Genomic DNA, 22339 nt, shown 5'->3' on the forward strand with positions numbered 1-22339 from the left:
TGATACACTGATATTCCTCTTCTTTTCTACTGAATTCTCTGTGAATTAATAGTTTTAAACACTTATTTAAAAATTATAACAATTTAAACTATTGATATCCAATAATTTTATTTCCCTTGGAGAAAAAGTACTCATATTTAGTTAATTGAATTATTTTTAAAGTTTCTGAACTGAAATGCTTTCCTTCTAGAATTCTTCATTCAAATGTTTTACTTGCCATTAAGTGTGAGTGAGTATACTATTAAAAAATGGAAAACTTGATAGAAATGTCATTTTCTGTGTTTTGTAATATGTTTAATACTAAACTAACATTTCATAGAAAGAACTTAGACCTTGTCATACTTAAAAATTTTTTTATTTTTTTCCATGTGCTTTTCTTTGTAGCTTTATTGAAATGTATTTCACATACCATAACATTCATCCATGTGAAGTGTATATATAGTTCAGTGACTTTCTATATTCAGGGTAGTGCCACCGTCACCACAATTTTAGAGTATTTACAGTACCCCCCAAAGTAACTTCATACCCATTAGCAGTCTCTCCCCATTCCTGCTCCTTCTCTATTCCTTGCCTCTGAGCCCGCCCTAAGCAACGGTTAATTCTTTTCTATCTCTGTGGATTTTCCTATTCTGGACAGTTCACATTAATTTTTGTTTGTTTTGTTTAAGTAACTAAAACTTGCTTTTTTTTTTCTTCCCAGAAAGCTTGAATAATGAGGGAGACCTTCAGTCCGGGGATTTCTTAAACACATTTGCATTATGATTTACTTATGTGATTTAGCAGAACTATAGTTGTTAATTCTGGGAACCTCACATAGGAGATTTGTTATATGTTAACTTCTTTTACATTGATGGCTGTAATAATAAGCCCAGTTTTTCTACTTGCATAAGTGAAAAATCCTGAAGTAAAAGCAGTAATTGAATATTTTCTAATTCAAATTAATGAGTTTTCTAAGAGTTATTTGTATAGCTTGAGAAATTACTTATCTTTTTTTTAGATAACTCACATTATTTTCCTTAAATTAAGTATTTCCCATACAAGTGAATTCATAACATAAGGGTATTTGTCAGATTAAAAAAAAATAAAACTAAAATATCTATCATACCTGACATCCTTAATCATAGAGCATATTTTGAGGTTGCTTAAGATGAAATTAAAAACAAAAATCTTGTATTTAAGGTGAAAATATGTTTTTTGATTAGTTTTTAAATTAGCAATCTAAAGAATATAGGTATCTAGAAATTAGAAACTTCACAGATGCAGCCAAAATATAAAAAGTATAAGCATTTTAAAAAGTACTAAGTTCATGAAGTTATAATTAGGGAAATGAAAAGAATGGTGATGGATGGTGTAAGAGGGCAGAATTGGTTAACATATATAACTCATCTGATGATTAAACCCTTTAACCAATAATTCATTCTGAAACTGTCTTTCCAAATTCACAAATGGATTATGTTCCAAAAGTTCATTTGTAAATTGATGCCCTGGGAAAATGAATTTTTATCTCTGAACAATGTTATAGGCGGCAGTTGAATTCTAGTCAAGGCTATAAAAACGTGTAATCTACAATATGGCCAATATAATTTTGGTTAAAAATATTTATAAGTATTAATGGGCCCCTCAGGAAACATTTATAGCATTATTTATGCAGGAAAATGCAACTTATGTGCCACGGTGAAACAGAATACTTGGCACTTAGAGGTTTCTTTGCCTGTGTGTGTGAAGTATTAGTACAGTGGAGAGATCAAATTATCTTCCTGTTGTAAGCCATACTCCTGTCCTGAGCCACACCGTTGGGACTTCAAAACTTCAGAATCTCTCTTCTTACAAAAGGAAACAGAAACAAATCACTCCCTTCTTCTGTAAAGTTAGCTGCTGGCAACTCCAGCTTCCTGTAACAAGTAAACATTTGTTATTTTGGAGAATAGTAGGCACATTTCTAGGCATGGCATGGAAATATTGAGAAATACTATTTTGTCTTTTTAAAACTAATGCTTTGTTTTCAGGGAAATCTTCCTCCAGGATATAAGATCACTCTAATTGATATAGGACTTGTTATTGAATATCTTATGGGAGGAACCTATAGATGCACCTACACTCGGAAACGTTTTCGATTAATATATAATAGTCTTGGTGGAAATAATCGGGTATGTAATTAATATTTGGGGGGAAGTCTATAGATGTGCTTTAAAATGAACTTACACACTTTAAAAGTTAAAAATTACTTAGAATGGTAAAAGTGGGATTGCCTTAAAAACATGAGATTTTAAACTAAGAGTACTTAGAAATACTTTGTAATTGAAATCCTGAAGAAACTATATATTTTTTTTGGTGTGCGTACACACATATATTTATATATACATACATGAGTAAAAACTGATTTTTTTATAGCATAACAGCATATTTAAATCTATAAAATCTAATAAGCTTTTGTTTTCAGAGGTCTGGCAGAAATACCTCCAGCAGCACTCCTCAATTGCGAAAGAGTCAGGAATCTTTTGGCAATAGAGCAGATAAAAAGGAAAAAATGAGGCATAATCATTTCATTAAAACAGCACAGCCCTACCGACCAAAGGTATATTTGTTTAAATATTACCCTTTCTGGCTTTCACATTTTGTTCTTTCTAAATTACTTAGTATTATGAAGCAAAAAACTACTGTTTTAGTAAGAATTATCTTTTGGTTTTAGATATGGTATTATATCCTTGATTCTTCATTTTCCTATATGCCAAAAGATATTGATTGTTACTTAATGATTGTTATTTTTTAGTATTTATGATAATGACCAAAATTTTTAGATTGCTTAACTGCCTCCTTTTATTCCATATTTACTTGATTAACAACATGCAAGACAGAGGTGTTATCCAAACTTTCCTTTCATTAATACTGTGTTTTATTGGATATTAGTTGAAATATTTAGGCCCTTTCTTTAATCCTGGAAAACTTCGTTGCAAAGACATTTTTTTGGAAATGACATTTCTATAAAATGAATAGCTATAATAAAAATCAAGTGTGTAAAATTTATACTATTTTGATTTGTGCAGCTGTATGAAATTGAAGAATAAAGGGTATTTTATTAAAATTCTCACATGAATGTCATATGGCCTTATTTTGATGAGCCTTATAACATTTATTTTCTCTTAAAGATTGATACAGCTGTGGAAGAAGGAAAGAAGAAAAGAACCAAAGATGAAATTGTAGATATTGATGATCCAGAAACCAAGCGCTTTCCTTATCCACTTAATGAACTGCTAATTTGGGCTTGCCTTATGAAGAGGCAGGTCATGGCCCGTTTTTTGTGGCAGCATGGTGAAGAATCAATGGCTAAAGCATTAGTTGCCTGTAAGATCTATCGTTCAATGGCATATGAAGCAAAGCAGAGTGACCTCGTAGATGATACTTCAGAGGAATTGAAACAATATTCCAAGTAAGTTACATTTTATCATTTGAAACATTTTAAAATACAAAATAGATGGGGTTTAAGTGGAGATTATAGTGCCATGCACTAATTAGGTTACATATTATAATTTTACTGGAAAATTTAAGAGAAACCCACTTTCTAAATGTTTTAAGTTTTTTTAAAAAAACTCAGAAAGAAACTTTGCTGCCTAGGCATGTATATTGTTTGCAGTTCAAGAGTTAAATATCTCAACAAGAAAGAAGAAATGCCAGAAATCAGTTTAATAATTAGTTGTACATAATAGCAATTAGATTAGGAAAAGTTCCATTTGAAGTGGTAGGGAAAGGAAGAAAGTGAGGTTTGAGCTGTAGTCTAAGGAAATAAATTTAATTCAGCTGGAAGGGCATTTCAGATGGTGGGACTACATATGTAGAAGAATAAAATAGTTCACAAGTTTTACAGTCTACTTAGGGGAGTAATAGAATATTAAGCTAGAAAGGTAGTTTGTAGGAAGCTTTATAATAGAGAATAGGACCACCTTCCCCCAAAATGGGCTGTCTTTGGAAGAGAGTAAGAGTTGTTACTGGAAATAACTCAAATAGAGATCCTGTGACCATGTTACCAGGGATTTAAGATTAAGATGTTCTTCATATTAGGTTAGTCCCTATTCACATTATTCTTCCTCTCTACTGGGTACCAACCCTCTTCTATGTTTGAAATATTATATAGAGACTTTCTGAACAGAGCATCTGAATATTGTCAGTTTTGGTTTCCTGTGAGTCTATAGGTTTATTTCTAGGACCAGGGGAAAGTGCTCCGGAGTCACATTTTCAGCCTTGTTCCTAATGTGGCATATTTTAATATTTTGTGATTTTCACATAGTAGTGGATATCTGAAAACGCAGGGCTACTATGATTCTGATGCCTCACATTTCCCTAAGTGTGTGTGTGAAAATATTAAAAACTGGAACATGTTATGAATGACTTAAGGATAATGGTTTAAAACTGCAATTTGGTAATCTGAATATGTTTTGGCTTTTATCTTTTGATAGTGATTTTGGTCAACTGGCAGTTGAATTATTAGAACAATCCTTCAGACAAGATGAAACCATGGCTATGAAATTGCTCACTTATGAACTGAAAAACTGGAGTAATTCCACCTGTCTTAAGTTAGCAGTTTCTTCAAGACTTAGACCTTTTGTAGCCCACACCTGTACACAAATGTTGTTATCTGATATGTGGATGGGAAGGCTGAATATGAGGAAAAATTCCTGGTACAAGGTATACCTTAGAAATAATTTAATATAAAGTGTGTGATTAGATAAAAAAGAACAGAGGAATTAGCTCAGCTGTATAGTAAAATGCCTTGATTTGTGAGGGTGGTAGGGGTTGCGGTGTTGGCATTTTATCCCTCTTAGTCTTCACTCTGAATCCTTTTCAGGTGTGGTGTATAGTGATTGTTTCCCCAGTCTGAGCCAGGAGCATGAGAGCAACAAATGGGAGTATTGGCATTTATAGCAGCCATGAAAAAAAGTTGTTGCTTTATGAAAAGATGATTCCCAAATTCTAAAATTCAGGACCTATCTACTAACTTAATAATCTGTTACTTTTAATTTGCTTGAAGTATATTGGATCTGCTCGGTTTTTATGGTTATAAATTGGGGTAAAATGTTGTCTGGTACTTTCAGTTTCATTAGTGAGAGATTTTACTTTAAACTTTCCTTTTTGTTATTTTATGTCTGAAAAAAGGTATAGAAATATAGAAGGCAGAAATCAGGCAAGTAGTTTAATCACTGATCATTGTAAGTGGATAATAAATACTGATCATATACTAAAAATAATGGTGAAGGATTAACCCTGATATACAATTATAATAGAAACCCTGACACAACAATTATAATTTCTTTGTGCTTGAGGATTTTGCAGGTAATACATAAAATTTTGGAAATAAACCTTTTTGTTTATAGAGGCACAAGCTGAGTAATCACGTTGTGACATGGAACACTTGCAGAGAGATTTAGGATAAAATTAAGCACATATTAACTTCATAAGGCTTACATTTTATTTAGACAAAAATGTATTTTCTGAACAAATTGTAACCTGATTTTTTAACAGGACAAGTGTATAATAATTATTAAATCTTTTCTATACCCTTATATCATAATACTCAAATGTTTTGTTACTCTTTAAAACAATTCAACCTGGCCTCTTTATATATAAGTAAAATGTGAAGTTTTTGTTTTTCCCCTGCACCACCAGGGGAAAAATGGCTAACTAATAATCAGGAGATTGTATACCTTTTTATTGCCTTTATTATATTCTTGAAGGCCATTAATTTTAAAATGTAAACTTTTGTGTTTCTAAAATTTTTAGGTCATACTAAGCATTTTAGTTCCACCTGCCATATTAATGTTAGAATATAAAACTAAGGCTGAAATGTCTCATATTCCACAATCTCAAGATGCTCATCAAATGACAATGGAAGATAGTGAGAACAACTTTCAAAACATAACAGAAGAGATTCCCATGGTAAGGAGGAGAAAAAATTTAAAGTAAATATAAATTTGTTGTGAATAAATGTACAATAAATGTTCTTTTTATTTTAGGAAGTATTTAAAGAAGTAAGAATATTGGACAGGAATGAAGGGAAGAATGAATTGGAGATACAAATAAAATCAAAAAAGCTTCCAATCACACGGAAGTTTTATGCCTTTTATCATGCACCAATTGTAAAATTCTGGTTTAACACGGTATGATTTTTTTTATTGAAGTATAATTGATATTATATGTTACAGTGTATAATATAGTGATTCACAATTTTAAAGGTTATACTCCATTTATAAAATTATAAAATATTGGCTATAGTCCCCATGTTGTACAATATATCCTTGTAGCTTATTTTATACCTAATAGCTTGTACTTCTTAATCCCCTACCTTTATATTGCCCCTCCCCCCCTTCCCTCTCCCCACTGGTAACTACTAGTTTGTTCTCTATATCTGTGAGTCTGCTTCTTTTTTGTTATATTCACTAGTTTGTTGTATTTTTAAGATTCCACGTATAAGTGATATCATACAATACTTGTCTTTCTCTGTCTGACTTCACTTAAGATAGTACCCTCCAAGTCCATCCATGTTGCTGCAAATGGCAACACTTCATTCTTTTTTATGGCTTAGTAATATTCCATTGTATATATTTACCACATCTTTGTCCATTCATCTGTTGATGGACACTTAGGTTGCTTCCATATCTTAGCAACTGTAAATAATGCTGCTATGAACATTGGGGTGCATGTATCTTTTTGAATTAGTAACATGGTATATTTTAAAACTGAGCAAAAATTGTTTTTACCACATTAAAAACCATTCAGTTTTATTAGTTAACGTATTAAGTTCACACATGGTCTAAATAAACCTTTAACAATCCATCTATGATTCTCTATCAAAATACAGATTACAGTAATTCAGAAGAATTCTTGTTCTTTGGATAGAATGATCTGAGAATTGTGATTTTTTTGATTTACACAAAGAAGCCTAGTTATTTAGTAAACATGGATGTACAGTAATTTTATAACTTCTTATGGAAGGGTTACCTATATTTTTCTTAGTTATTGATGAAGATGTATTTGTTTCAAATATGCCAACTAATATTCATGACTTCTATCTGTTGATTTAATGAATGTTTATCAAGATTTTAATGAATTAACATCCTTTTATCCTAAAAGCAAATGGTCACAACTATTTAAAATTTACAGTGATCCTCTGTCTTTAATACAAAGAATGATTCCTTGAACACTTAACTAATGGTGATCTATAGGAATGATTTAAATCAATGACAGATGTCATCTCCATTTAGATTTTCATTGTACATTTTACATTACAGGCTCTTTAAACATCCATGGAGTAGTAAAAATAAATGATTGCTACCTAATATTATTTTCAAATAATCTCAAATAATGCCAATATAAAAAAGATGCTGATAATAATTACACCTGCCCAAACATCATTCCCTGTGATCCTGTGATCAATACCACAAATTTTATAAGTGTTTTAACTTTAGATTATTTTCTGTAATATTCTCAATTAGAGTAACGCCAGAAAAGTTATTGACTTTAATGCTTTCTACTATGTACTCTGATATTTGTTTAGATTTGATTTTTGATTAAGTACTTTCACATTTTTTTCATCATTCAAGTTTCTTTCCACTGTGAACTCTTCAGGTGTTTTCTGAAGTATATATTTAGGACTGATGTCTTTCATCACTTATTACATTTGTAGGGTTTCTCTCCACTATGGATTCTCTGATGTTGAGTGAGGTAACAGCTCTGGTTGAAGGCTTTATCACATTCTCTACATTTGTACGTTTTTTGCTATTATGGTTTTTTTCTACTTTTTCTACTGTTATTTTCTGATGTTTTTGAGAGCCAGTTAAAGGCTTTGCCACATTTGCTACATTTGTAAGGTTTCTTTCCAGTATGAGGTCTCTGCTGAATAAGATATGAATGCTGATTAAAGGTACTGCCACATTCTGTACTTTTGTAAGTCTTCTCTGCAGTGTGAATTATCTGATGCTGCTTAAGATTTGAGCCCTGGGTAAAGGCTTTGCCACATTCTTTACATTTGTATAGTTTCTCCCCAGTATGAATTCTCTGATGTTGAGTACATTTTGAGCACCATTTGAAGGCTTTTCCACAGTCTTTACATTTATAAAGTTTCCCTCCAGTATGAATTTTCCTTTGTCTACTTAGATTTAATGATTGATTAAAGACTTTCCTACATTTATTACACTTGTAATATTCCTCTCTAGTATGATTACTCTGATGTTGAGTAAGTTGATATTGAAGACTGATTAAAACCTTTATCACATTCACTACATTTGTAAGTCTTCTCTCCAATATGAATCCTCTTATATGTAGTAATATTTGAGCTTTGATAAAAGACATTCCTGTATTTATTACTTTTAGAATGGTTTTCTGAAAATTCAGTGCCCTGATGTTTCATAAGACTTGAGTCTCGGTCAAAGTTATTGTCTGATTCAATGCAGGGATAGCTTGTTGTTCCATTATAAATGCTGTTGTAGTTATTGAAAAATAGAGCTCTTGGTTAAGACCTTACACAGTTTATTGCAGTTTAAATTTCCAAGTCGACAACTTTCATGTTTTCCCAGCAGTATTTTTTGGAATAAATCTTCCATGCCTACTTTGTGGTCATCAAAATCTGGGTGTCGTAAGAAGACATAGTTGGGTATGTGGCTACTGTCTCCATTCCCTTCACATCCTAGAGATCCTTTTTTTGCTCCAAAAAGGTGACCAGATCCCTATAGCTCTCTAACATCTGTCCCTGTACAATTCCCATTGATCAAAGTCCAGTCATTCCCACTCCTCTTGAGAGAAATCTATGACCACATCTTGGAATGTCAGCAGTCCCTGAGAAGCTGCCATTTCCTCCTGTTCTTTCTCCTGCTCTGGGTTGTTTTTTCATCAATATTATGTTGAAGAAACACATCAGCATCTTGAGAATGTACCTTCAAAGGTGTCAGCACATCTCCCTCACCAGCTCCTACGCACAAGCCGAACTTTCATAGTTGACTTTGAAATGCTGAAAAGGCCAATTTCTCCCATCCTTTGTCTCAGGAGAAATACGGGAATAACCAGCTCCTGGCCTTTAAAAATGCTTTGCTGAAACCCTTTCAGGAGTTTGGGTTTTTGGGGGCATGAGCCACCAGCCTCCTTGCATTGCCCTGCAGTAAACCTTTCTCTGCTCCGAACTCCAACATTTAGGTATTATTTGGCTGGGGCCTGTGGGTGCCCGCCCCCCACCCCCGGCTTGGGGCACCCCCTCCAGGAACCCCCTAGGGGTGGGGCCATGTATTCTGCACTCTCCCCCAAGTGACTGAGGGCGGAGTGGCCCCGCCCCCACTGCCCGCCACCCCCCGCCCGGAATGGAGCTGGAGCCCAGGTCCCCGCAGAGCCAGCAAAATGTTTTTGAAAGATAGGCTTTAAGGGTACCTTTGGTTTAGAGTCCATACTAATCTTGATATAACTTAGATCACTGGAAATCCATTTTCCACTTAAAAGAACAGTACGTTCTCTGATACACAGTTATAATTTCTTCGTGCTTTTGGATTTTGCAGATAATGTTAAAATTTTGGAAATAAACCTTTCTGCAGTGTTAGTTGATGGTGAAAAGTAATCTAGATTATTCATATAGTTTTATTTTTCAGTGGTATGATAGCTTATTTCTTTAATCATAGTACATGTTTGGTTATCTGTCACATAATTGGTTTTTCCCTTGCCAGTGGAAGAACAAATTTTACTACCAGGTTAAAGAACATACATGTCCATAGAGGAATGGACTCCATCTGAGAAACACATGAGACTGGTGCCTACTTTTTTCCAGGGGCCAAGTGAATGAGTTTTTACTCCCCAGGAAAACTTTTAAGTTGTTTTTGGTTTTTGTTGTCATGTTTGTTGTGTTTCATTTTCATCATTATCAGGCTTTTTTTGAATTGCCAAAGTATGCAAATGTTAGTTTTCTGTTAGCTTTATGCTAATATGAACATTTGAGAATTTGTTCCTTCAACCATTGCTTTCTCACCTACACACATGCCCATTAACCTGATACTAATTCATTACGCTTCCTTCCCAATACGAAAATTTTCTTGCTCCATCTTGTTCAGATGTTAAAATTGTAAATCTGAATTACCTAATATAATCCCCAAATTCTGTCTCCACTAATGGAAATAACATAGGTTTCATATGTTTGCATTCGTATGAACAACTATTTAAAAATGGACAATTCAGGTGGCTCTAGGAATTTCTTTTTTCTTTCTTTGCATATTGCAGTTTACTTCTCTACTCCGCCATAGTTCAAATCAAAGATATGGCTTATTTTAAAACTGGTAGAGGCAAGGAAAACGATGAGAGAATTCTCAGCCACAATTGTTCAAGGGTCAGAGAGTCTGGGTTTTCCTCTAAAATGAAATGACTCTTCAAATGTTATTATATGTTGTTCCTTATCATCTCCTTAAAACCTTTCTTGTTAAGAGTCTCAAAGGTGGGATGTTCTCTTACCTAGGTAGAATGTTTTCCATATTTGTTTACATTTCTTGGGATTCAACCTCAGTGATTGGGAGCTAAGAAGATATTGGGTTGGCCAAAAAATTTGTTGGGTCTTTTCTGTAAGATGGCTGTAGTAGCACTTAGTTGTCTTTAACTTCATTCAAAACAATTTTGTTAGGCTGTATTGTGACAGCTGTCATATCAGCATGCATTTAAAAAAAGCTTATCAAAATTGGTGAATTTTTGTGTAGCCATTTTAATATTGAAGACGGCAGAAAAAAAGCAACATTTTCAGCATATTATGTTTTATTGTTTCAAGAAAGGTAAAAACAACTGAAATGCAAAAAAAGATTTGTGCAGTGTATGGAGAAGGTGCTGTGACTGAATATGTCAGAAGTGGTTTGGGAAATTTCATGCTGGAGATTTCTTGCTGGACGATGCTCCGTGGTCGGGTAGACCAGTTGAAGTTGATAATGATCAAATCAAGACATCGAGAACAATCAACGTTATACCGCATGGGAGATAGCCGACATATTCAAAATATCCAAATCAAGCGTTGAAAATCATTTGCACCAGCTTGGTTACGTTAATCACTTTGATGTTTGGATTCCACATAAGTGGAAAAAATCTTCTTGACCGTATTTCTGCATGCGATTCCCTACTTAAATGTAACGAAAACATTCCGTTTTTAAAATTGTGACAGGCAATGAAAACTGGATACTGTACAATAATGTGGAATGGAAAAGATCATGGGGCAAGTGAAATGAACCACCACCAACTACACCAAAGGCCGGTCTTCATCCAGAGAAGGCGATGTTGTGTATATGGTGGGATTGGAAGGGAGTCCTCTATTATGGGCTCCTTCCAGAAAACCAAACAATTAATTCCAACAGGTACTGCTCCCAATTAGACCAACTGAAAGCAGCACTCAATGAAAAGCTTCTGGAATTAGTCAACAGAAAATGCATGATCTTCCATCAGGATACCACAAGACCACATGTTTCTTTGATGACCAGGCAAGAACTCTTATGGCTTGGCTGAGTAGTTCTCATTCATCCGTCGTATTCACCAGACATTGCACATTTGGATTTCCATTTATTTTGGTCTTTGCAAACTTCTCTTAATGGAAAAAATGTCCATTCCCTGGGAGACTGTAAAAGGCATCTGGAACAGTTCTTTGCTCAAAAATATAAAAATTTTGGGAAGATGGAATTATGAAGTTGCCTGAAAAATGGCAGAAGGTAGTGGAACAAAAGGGTGAATACGTTGTTCAATAAAGTTCTTGGTGAAAATGAAAAATGTGTTTTTTATTTTTACTTAAAAACCAAAGGAACTGTTTGGCTAACCCAATACCAGTTGTCTTTCTTAGGAATACTACTTGGTTGGGGGAAGGAGGAGCCACATATTATGTGTTTCTTGATGATGGTGATGAAGTTCTATAGTATGATACTTGAGGTATAATATAAGTTAAGTGAAATTATGTGGACTATACTGAGAACATAAACCTGGTATTATAAAATTCTTCCTATGAGAAGTACTAAAAAGTCAACTAAAGTCTAGAATAACACACTTTTACCTTGGGGACCATTTATAAATGGTTGATTGATAAATGCAATGTCTGCATGGAAGAAGAGTTACTTCTGAAACTTTTTTAATGATTGAAGCTGGGAGATACTTCACAGGGGCTCATTTTGTCTCTTTTTTTGTGTATGCTTGGAAATTTTCATAGTAAAGAAATTGTATTTTATAATAAATTTTATTCATATCTTGTATTTTCTTTTTTTTATTAGTTGGCATACTTAGGATTTCTGATGCTTTATACATTTGTCGTTCTTGTACAAATGGAACAATTACCTTCAGTTCAAGAATGGATTGTTATTGCTTATATTTTTACCTATGCTATTGAGAAAGTCCGTGAGGTATGTCTTTAGTTTTTCCTACCAATAAATTAGTGTATATATGGAGGGTGTTACGTTTTGTTTTGGTTATGTGTGTGGGTATGTGTTATTCATACCCACACACATAACCATGATGTAGGTGAGTATATTCATATACCCACCTATATCACCCAGTAGGTGATGTTATTGAAGTACATAGATTGTTTGGTTTTGCTGTTCTAAAAGTGATGGCCAAAGAATAGAGATTGTGTGGTTAACTTTGTCACAATTGCAAAGATAATGATTTGTCTCAAAAAATAGATTTGTTTTTGTCTTATTTCCTCAACATTCATATTTATGTTCTTTGCCATTCTCAAAAAGTATTAAATATACATATAGCCAATCAGGTAGATAAATTATAAGTATATTCTTACTTTGCTCTTAGGTTGTACTGCTCTAAAGTGTACTGTATTGCCCATTGAATTATTATTTAGATTTAGATCCCTATGTCCATCAGAGTTTTCAGTTTAAAATTGTAAATTTTCTAATATCCTGATTTTGGAAAAAAAGGTTTTTAAAAAAGTTTTATACTTTCTGTTTAATCTAGTACCTATATAAATGTTGTTTTATAACACAGTTATTTAAATACATATGAATTATTTCATGTCTCTACATTTAGAGAGTACATGAAATTGCAAAAATAGATAGAAGGCATTGTACTTCCCTCCCACTTAGGTATAATAGGAATTTAATAGCTTATGCATTTTAAATGCCTTTGAGTGCCACAGCCCATATGTTTATGAAATCTGTTGTTTTACTAACATGTTTGAAGAAATTAAGTTGTTAAATTGTGAAAGCAAGTTGCATATAATTTTTTAATTCATAAAACAGTTCTGCAAGGATTTATTAGATAGTAATAAAAGTGATTGCCTCTAGTGGGAAGAATTAGTTGGCTAGGGGTGAAGAGTAGAAGGGAGACTTTTCAGTATTTACTTTTGATACACTATGATTTTGAAGCTCTAAATGTATTACCATTCCCCACAAAAAATTTAAAATATTTTTTATATTAAAGAGCTAAGTATAGCTACTTAAACCATTGAGTTGTTTACTTTCTGCAAATAAGGCACCTTTGGAAGATCCTACCTGGATATCCTAGTGTTGTTTCAGTGAAAAATAAAACAACTTTTGATAGGTATCTCACATTCCAAGTCTAGAGAATTGTGTTCTAATCCAGGATTTTCAGTGTCTTAGTTGGATGACCTTGGTTGAGCAGGTCATTTATTTGTGGGTCTTGTTTTTACTTTTTTTCCCCCTATATATAGAGAATGAGGATAAGAAGTATCTGTCTTTGATATCTTATTGAGTTGTTTTGGTGATCAAATGCCAAGACAGTCAAAATACTTTGAAATATTAAATGATATATAAAATTCTGCTCTGACAGTATAATTGAATTCTGGTATATGTTTTAATAGGAAGAAAGTGATGAAACCTTTTTCTTTTTTTTTTTTTTAAACCTGTAGATCTTTATGTCTGAAGCTGGAAAAATAAGCCAGAAGATTAAAGTGTGGTTTAGTGATTACTTCAATATCAGTGATACAATTGCCATAATTTCTTTCTTCATTGGATTTGGACTAAGATTTGGAGCAAAATGGAACTTTGAGAATGCATATGATAATCATGTTTTTGTGGCTGGAAGATTAATTTACTGTCTTAACATAATATTTTGGTATGTGCGTTTGCTAGATTTTCTAGCTGTAAATCAACAGGCAGGACCTTATGTAATGATGATTGGAAAAATGGTAAGTTGAGAGGTGTCTGATAATACTCATGGGTTTATTGATATTTTTTCTTAAAATCATAAAAATATGTTATTAATATAGTTTTACTTGAACCAGAGAATGATAGTTCATATTTATTTGCCTCATATTGCAAATAGACCCATTCCTAAGGATATTAGCTTTTTTAAAAATTTATTTATTTATTTGTTTTTGGCTGAGTTGGGTCTTTGTTGCTGCGTGTGATCTTTCTCTAGTTGCAGTGAGCGGGGGCTACCCTTTGTTGTGATGTGCGGGCTTCTCATTGCGGTGGCTTCTCTTGTTGCAGAGCATGGATTCTAGGTGCACGGGCTTCAGTAGTTGTGGCATGTGGGCTCAGTGGTTGTGGCTCGCGGGCTCTAGAGTGCAGGCTTAGTAGTTGTCGCTCACAGTCTTCGTTGCTCTGTGTCATGTGGGATCTTCCCGGACCAGGGCTCGAACTTGTGTCCCCTGCATTGGCAGGTGGATTCTTAGCCACTGTGCCACCAGGAAAGCCCAGGATATTAACTTTTGAAGAAAATATTTGAGGGGATAAAGTTAGGAAACCTTATTTTATTTGTTTTCTTTTGAAATACTTTAATTTTTAAATGTTACTTGCTAGGGCTATTTGAAAAAATATGAACTTGCCAGCTCCAAATCTATGAGTTTCTTTTCATCTTTACTACCACTACCCTAAACCCAATCTGTCATCATCTGGCACTGGCAGTAGTATAGTAATCTGTTTACTCACAAGCACTCTGGCCTGTCTTCAATCTATATTATAGCCAGAGTAATATTTCAAAATGCAAATCTGGATATGTCAGTTCTCCTTCTTAAAAACATCTTTTAATGATTTTGCATTACTGCTAGAAATCAGTGCACTTAATAATGAAACCCATAAGCCTTGTCCAATTTGACTGTTGCTTTCCTTCCTTTCTTCCTCCCTCCTTCCCTTCTTCTCTCCCTCCCTCCCTTTAAATTTTGAGATAGTTACAGATTAACATGCAGTTGTAAGAAATAATACAGAGCGATTCTGTGTACTCTTTACCTAGTTTCCTCCAGTGGTAACATCTTCCTTGCTTTCTTAAGTCTCACCTCTTACCATTTTTGACCTCTTATTTGTGTTCTAGTCACACAAACCTTTATCTTTTTCCTTTAACACAGCCCCTATCAGAGAACCAAGAATAGCTCATGTTCTTTCTGTGTAAAATGATCACCCTCATGTACACTCATATCCTTAGCTTTTTTCATTAATTAACTTAGTTTTGTTCTCCAGATCTTGGCTTCAACATATTTTTTTTCAGGGAAGCTTTTTTGATCTTTTTCAACTAGATCAAGTTTATTTGCTGTATAATTTTATGGGACCCATGTTTTTCCCTTCAGAATATTTATCTGTGTCTAACTGCATTTTAAACTACATTCTTATTGTATTATTTATATTCTCCTCTAGACTTTAAATTCCTTGGAGTAGAAACCTTGTCTGGTGTTGGTCACCTTTATATCTCTAGTATCTCAATACTTATCACTTTAGTAGATTCCTCCTTAGTAAATATTTGTTGGTTGGGTGGATAAAACCATTTCAAGTAGGAAAAAAACAACATAAAAATACTGAACATTAATTGTATTTTCATAGGTTGGTAGTTAAGATTTTTTTCTCTTATTTTTATATCCTTAGCAGCAGATTATAAATTTAAAAAACTGTAATTGTTCACCAAGTAGTTTTTAATGTTTATTATATTTTCACTGTTATGCAAGACAGTGCAGATTGGTTATTAGGATATTGTCCCTGAACTTTGTGAAACCACATTTCTCTTTTTTGACTTTATCAGTCCTGTAGTTATTTTTAACAGTTACATAATCTAGCTTGAGGAGCCTATCCTACATAAAGTATTTTAGGAAATTATATGAGATATTAGTAAAACTATCAATGTGGTTTATTGATTAAGTTAATGAGTAGGGGATATAGGGATTCATGGAAAGAGAGAAATTTGTGGAGGTTTTTGTTAAAGCAGTGGAATCTGAGCCATTCTTCGAAAGCTTGAGAGAGATGGGAGTAAAAAGGAACAGCCTGACTGGAAATTTTTTTGTGATAAGGTATAGTTTGTTAGCAAATTGGTTAGACAGGGCGTAGTAGCTTGGAGTATATAGAACATTGAAAACTAGGACTTTAGAGAAGAAAAATATAGGGGAAACCATTGAAGAGTTTTCCTGCCAATTTTTGATTTTTCTTTACCATAAAAGAAGTAGGTTGACATTTCTCTGTCTTTCCTTATCATCTTGGAGTGACTTTTCAGTGTATGGATATTGAAAGGAGCTAGTCAGATTGTTCATTATGATGATTTTCAACCAGTGAGGCAGTCTGAAGAAGCCTCACAAGGGTTCCTCATGCTCAGTTCCAACCCACCACACTAATCTTGTCCCTTATTAATGCACTTTGCAAGATAATGCTAACTAAACAAATACTGTCAGTGGTTTATGTCTTTAGGTACCTCTTTCCTCCTATCTTTACTGATCCAGACTTTTAAAATTTATATCCAGAACATCTAATATTTTCCTGATATAATATGCCCAATATTTTGCTCTTTCCCATAGGCTTAACCAACTGGCAGGTTTTGTTTTTAAAATACAGATGTCAGGTTTAATGTGCAGTTCTTTATGCACTGAGCTGAAAAAATCTAAAATGTACTGGGCCTACTCCTGCCATAAATTTGGGCCTACTCCTGCCATAAATTACTTTCGGTTTTCAGTTGAAAAAGGCAAACTCTATTATGCTTCTGTTGCTTTTGTGAAAGTAACTTTTCTTTCCTTGTTCTAAAATTACTATTCATTGTAGAAAATTTTAGCAGGTGCAGACAAACTACCCTCCAGAGACATCCAATATTAACAGTTTGATGTATACCTTTCCATCCTTCAAGACATATATATGAATACGTGTGTTTATTTGTGTCAAACTTCACACGAATAAATGTATATAATAGTTTTATCGAAATGGGCTCATTATGTGTATGCTGTTTCTCAGTTCTTTTTAAAATTGGTCTTCTAGATTAAATTTATCTTTTAAGTAACCCCACTAGCTCACAGGATTATCAGCATTGCTTTGCATCATGAAGACAAAATTTTTACATTTTTTGAATACAGAGTTTCATTATTATACTTGATTTTCCGCACTACACATTTTCCCTCTAGGAGAGTGTATCCTACTCTCCCCAGTTAAGAATTACTGGTTTATTATTTGTCACATCAAAGAAGTACTTATTATTCATCCATTTTGCATTCTTTCATGAAGTAGTGATATTTCCAGGAAAAGTTAGGGGAGTTAAGGTTTTGGGGGAGGAACTGGTTTTAGCCTAACGTTTTAGGGCAAAAAACTGCTCTAGCTCTCATTGTCTACCAGATTATTTAGTGACTTAGTATTATTGGGTTAATTTAATGGTGATATACAGTAAATGGAAGGTGCAGGAAGTATAAAAGTGAACAATCTTAATAACAGATGGAGATGGGAAAAGTAAGGAAGCCAAGAGAGAGTGGAGCTGTCTGGATTTCCATCTGAATCTTACCTCTAATATACTCCCAACACTCCCACCGGTTCTCCCGTCCCAATTATAGGGAGCTGAAATATATATTTCATTTTCTTCTTTACCTTTGATCTTCTTTAGAACCACCCTCCACCAGGATTATGTCTTTCCCCTTGTCAACGATTTATTTATCATATCATTATCGTTTTTCTCCTAGTGCCATCTTCCCTTTCTACCTCCTTCAGTACTCTCAGATGGTTAATGTTCTAATTATCTGCTTAAAGTAGATGCTGCAAAGTATAAGAAATCCTTCATTAAAGTATACCTTTAATGAATAAAGGAGATGATTTTATAGTATGTAGTAGATTCCTAGAGTAACTTAACATTTTTTAATCATTGGGTATCTGTTATATGCTATGCATTATACTAAGCTGAGACTACAAAGATGAATAAGACGTGGTCCAGATCCTCATGGAATTCACAGTCTAGTATATAAGACAAGCATGTGAGCAGATAGAGAAAGATATGATAAACTGTTTTGTGAAGACAAAGCTTTCACAAGGAACATGGTATTTGAAAAAAGTTTAGAAAATAGGTAGGAATTTTTCCTGAGCAGGGAATTTCTAATCAGAGAAAACAGCTTCATATCTTTCATAAAGATATGAAAGATTAAAGTAGAAGAAATCTTCACATTTGACATCTTTAATAGAGATCAGACTAATGAAAATTACATGGTAAATGCTGAACTCGTCCTACTCGCTCCATATACCTATACATTCAAGCTAGGAACCCTCATTTTAGGTATAAGAAATGGAATATTCAGATATTTTAATTAGTTAAATTTAGATCAAATATAAGGAAGATTGTCAAATAGGCTTTATGCGAAAGGTATGAAATCCAGAGAACTCTGAATCATCAGCCAACAGACCTTGAACAAATCTAGAATATTTCAGGTTTGGGTTTTGATTTGAACTTTTGAGTTGGGCTTTTTCTTTATTTAATTTGGATTTCAAATTACAGCAAATGCCGTGAATAATGTTTTGATGAATTATTTGCCTTTAAAAATCTTTTATCCCAAGATTTTGTTTATTGAAAACATATATTCTTTTAGTAGTTCTCTTAAGTGGTCAAATAAGGCATTATTTAACCATTTTACAAAGAAAAAAACTGAATCTTGGGCGGTGTATGGGATTTTTTTATTGTAAGTCACAGGGACTCAACTCTAACTTAATTTTAAAAAAAATTATTGGCAGATCTAACAATTTTAAAGGTAAAGGATCAAGACTAAATGATTATTTATAAATAAATATTTTATAATTTCTCCATGTAGTGTAGACTTACTGTCCTCTTTACTTTTCACAGTCCTGCCTTCCATTTCTACTCTCACTATATACTTGTTCAAAACATATGAAAATGTCTTAGTAATTTCTTTTAGATAGATTTATTACTGCAATTATTGTTAGTTCATAGTAGATTAAAGTACAGATTTATTGTAAATGTAGTCTCTTGATCTCCATGGGATTTTCCCCTTAGATTATTATTTGTGGATGAATATTATTACATATTACCAGAGTGACACTACATTCACTTTCTTAGATGTAAGAGCTGAACACTTGTACACATAAATAAGTGGATAGAAATTGAAGTTTCATTATAGCATTTCACTTAATTCTTTGAATTCCTGAGCAATGATGTCAAAATTCACATTGTGATTTAGCAATAAAAATTGTTTTTTAATGATTTATTATGTGATAGTTCAGTTAGGCTCTTTTTCAATTTTGTTGAAATTAAAGAATTGCAAACTACGTGACTTGCAAAAGAATTTGTTAACCAGATACGGGTATCACTAATTTTTTCAACACCCATACTGATTATTCAGTTTGTTGTTTTATTTACCTCTTAGGAGGTTTTCACAGCCCAGGAGACAAGGCACCATGGTAGGGTTCACGATGGGTGAAAAGAATGCCTTTCTTTTGTGAAGTGGGCAAAAGATACTATCAAAGGAAGGTAGAAAAGATAGTCTGCACCTCCTGTATAAGAACAGAACAGTTTTAGGAAAGAACTCTCATGGAAATTGGTTCCCTGAATCTGCCCCTTATGTCTTTACTTCTTTAAAATCTTCATGGACATGAGATAGGCAGACTCCAGTTTGAGCCTGTGATATGGTTCATTATGTAGAGGATGCCTGTGACTTACCTGATGTTACAGATCAGTTTTTACATAATTTCCTGGATGTTAAGGTTTATGTAGTGATGAGGTTTCTTGAATGCTAATGCTAGGAATAAAAAGAAACTCAAAGATTCAAGTTATCTGTTGGAACATTAGAAACTGTTTTTTAAGATGAAGAATTGTCTTTGTGTTTAAATTCCCATGTATTTTAACAGTGTTCATTTTTTAACAGGTGGCCAATATGTTCTACATTGTAGTGATTATGGCTCTTGTATTACTTAGTTTTGGTGTTCCCAGAAAGGCAATACTTTATCCTCGTGAAGCACCATCTTGGACTCTTGCTAAAGACATAGTTTTTCATCCATACTGGATGATTTTTGGTGAAGTTTATGCATATGAAATTGATGGTAAGGATTTATGTGTACAGATATATCTTTTGGTTATTTCATATTTCAAAGTCAAAATTGCATTATAGTAATATTACAAATTTTCACAAATCAAACTGTTAACCAGCCTAAGTCCTGCCATGATACATTAGTTAATCCCAGAAGAAACATAACAAAAATTAATTGAAAAAAAAGTATTTCAAAATTTTTTTTAGCTGCAAATAATGGAATCTGGCCTAAACTGGCTTACACAATAAGGACATATATTAGCTCACATAACAGAAAGTTCAGAGGTAGAGTGGTCTGTGGTCTTTGGGATTGGTTAATTCATGCTAAAGACACATTCTTTTTCATCCCAGTCCTCTGTAAAAAGTGTCTGATTCATACAGGTTTTCCTTTACAATTGTAAGACTCTGTCACAAGCAACAGGAGGAAAGAGACACTGTTTTCCATTGGTTCCCTTCAGGGGAAAAAGTCCCTTTCCCAGATGCCTTCTATTGAACCTATTTTTTAATCTCATTAGCTCAGATTGGCTTCAGTCTACCTGTCCAGGGCAAGGGTAATGGAATTACATTGATTAGTTGGATTGTATATACTCTTTTTTTTTTTTTTTGCGGTATGCGGGCCTCTCACTGTTGTGGCCTCTCCCGTTGTGGAGCACAGGCTCCGGACGCGCAGGCTCGGTGGCCATGGCTCATGGGCCCAGCCGCTCTGCGGCATGTAGGATCTTCCCGGACTGGGGCACGAACCCGTGACCCCTGCATTGGCAGGTGGACTCTCAACCACTGCACCACCAGGGAAGCCCGGATTGTATATATTCTTGAATTGTAAAATTCAACTCTGAATACATTCTCTGCATAAAGCTATTCTGTTGTTTTAGTTTAAAAGGCTAGATAACTTGTGGACATAGTTGATACTGCCAACTTTCAAGGATGTTCTTCTGACCTTCACATTGAGTTATAGAATCTTTATTTTGTTAGTTTGTTCATGTTCTCTCTTGCTCTCTCTCACCCATCTTACTTTACTCCTCCATCACCCCCATTCTGTGTTGCTCCTTACCCACCTATTTATAGGTGATTAGATCAGGGGATGGTCACATAGTAGTCATCAGTTGTTTTGAGATGTTGGTTAAAACAGTGAGGTTTTTACCAGCCTGGTAAAATTTTGTGTTTAATGGCTTCCTGTTTAGTGTCATTTCCAGGTTTTTATTGTCTGCTTTTTCTTATGTGGCTCTAGTTTAGTTATACAGCATTGGATACAGTTTTTTACTCTCCTGCATTCTCTTTCTTGGTTATTTGCTTCAACAAACTAATCTGAATAGAGTGGAAATAGATTCATAAAATTTTTTAGGGGATTCCCTGGTGGCGCAGTGGTTGAGAGTCCGCCTGCTGATGCAGGGGACACGGGTTCATGCCGCAGAGCGGCTGCGCCCGTGAGCCATGGCCGCTGAGCCTGCGCGTCCGGAGCCTGTGCTCTGCAACCGGAGAGGCCACAACAGTGAGAGGCCCGCGTACCGCAAAAAAAAAAAAAAAAAAAATTTTTTTAGGAGTGAAAGGACCTTATGCATCAGTTTGCCCGTAAAACCATTTTATGTGAAAGGAATGATACAGCCATGATGAGAATTTCAATGATGTATATTTTTTAAATGCTTACAAAACACCAGGTGCTAAGTGTATTATAAATATTTGTATAAAACTTGTCACTAATTCAAGACTATTTAATTCAAATCCTTGCCCTACTTGAATTTATTTTACTTTATTCCTCATAACTCTGGTGGGTATTAAAGCTCTTCCCTTCCTTAATTCAGCTGTATTATGGCTTCAGAAACATTCCAGATGGAGGCAATGAAATGCAAGGAATTCAAATCTAATCATTGTATATTTAAGAGGCACTTTAACCATTCCGTCAACCCTCCTTTGTGGCATAATAAGCTAAACTCAGTATTCATTATGTTTGTAGATTTACTATGAGTTTATCATACTCTTTTCTGGTTCAGGTATTTTTCTTATAGAAATGTGTGGCTGAATCTGGGAGTTTTATTCTTCTTAATGCTCCTCTGGCTAAACCCTACCTTGGAGGGTAGACATAATACAGAAATATATACTTCCTTGTATGGAGTAGAGTCGTAGAATAGTACCCAC

At 34.0% G+C, this 22339-nt stretch overlaps 1 protein-coding gene across 2 annotated transcripts in view; it reads left to right on the forward strand.

Annotated features, from left to right (window-relative positions):
• TRPM7 (transient receptor potential cation channel subfamily M member 7) overlaps positions 1–22339 on the forward strand; it is a 120821-nt gene that overhangs the window by 63980 nt on the left and 34502 nt on the right. For both annotated transcript variants that reach the window (XM_029236519.1, XM_029236520.1), the window contains 9 exons: positions 2007–2147; positions 2441–2575; positions 3147–3427; positions 4452–4680; positions 5773–5928; positions 6006–6149; positions 12249–12377; positions 13856–14134; positions 20045–20219. In XM_029236519.1, the coding sequence (XP_029092352.1) occupies positions 2007–2147; positions 2441–2575; positions 3147–3427; positions 4452–4680; positions 5773–5928; positions 6006–6149; positions 12249–12377; positions 13856–14134; positions 20045–20219 (1669 nt within the window). The remainder of the gene's footprint in view (positions 1–2006; positions 2148–2440; positions 2576–3146; positions 3428–4451; positions 4681–5772; positions 5929–6005; positions 6150–12248; positions 12378–13855; positions 14135–20044; positions 20220–22339) is intronic.

The sequence above is a fragment of the Monodon monoceros genome, unplaced genomic scaffold (assembly GCF_005190385.1).
Source record: "Monodon monoceros isolate NGI ecotype Baffin Bay Population unplaced genomic scaffold, NGI_Narwhal_1 Super_Scaffold_21, whole genome shotgun sequence".
In the NCBI taxonomy this organism is placed as follows: Eukaryota; Metazoa; Chordata; class Mammalia; order Artiodactyla; family Monodontidae; genus Monodon; species Monodon monoceros.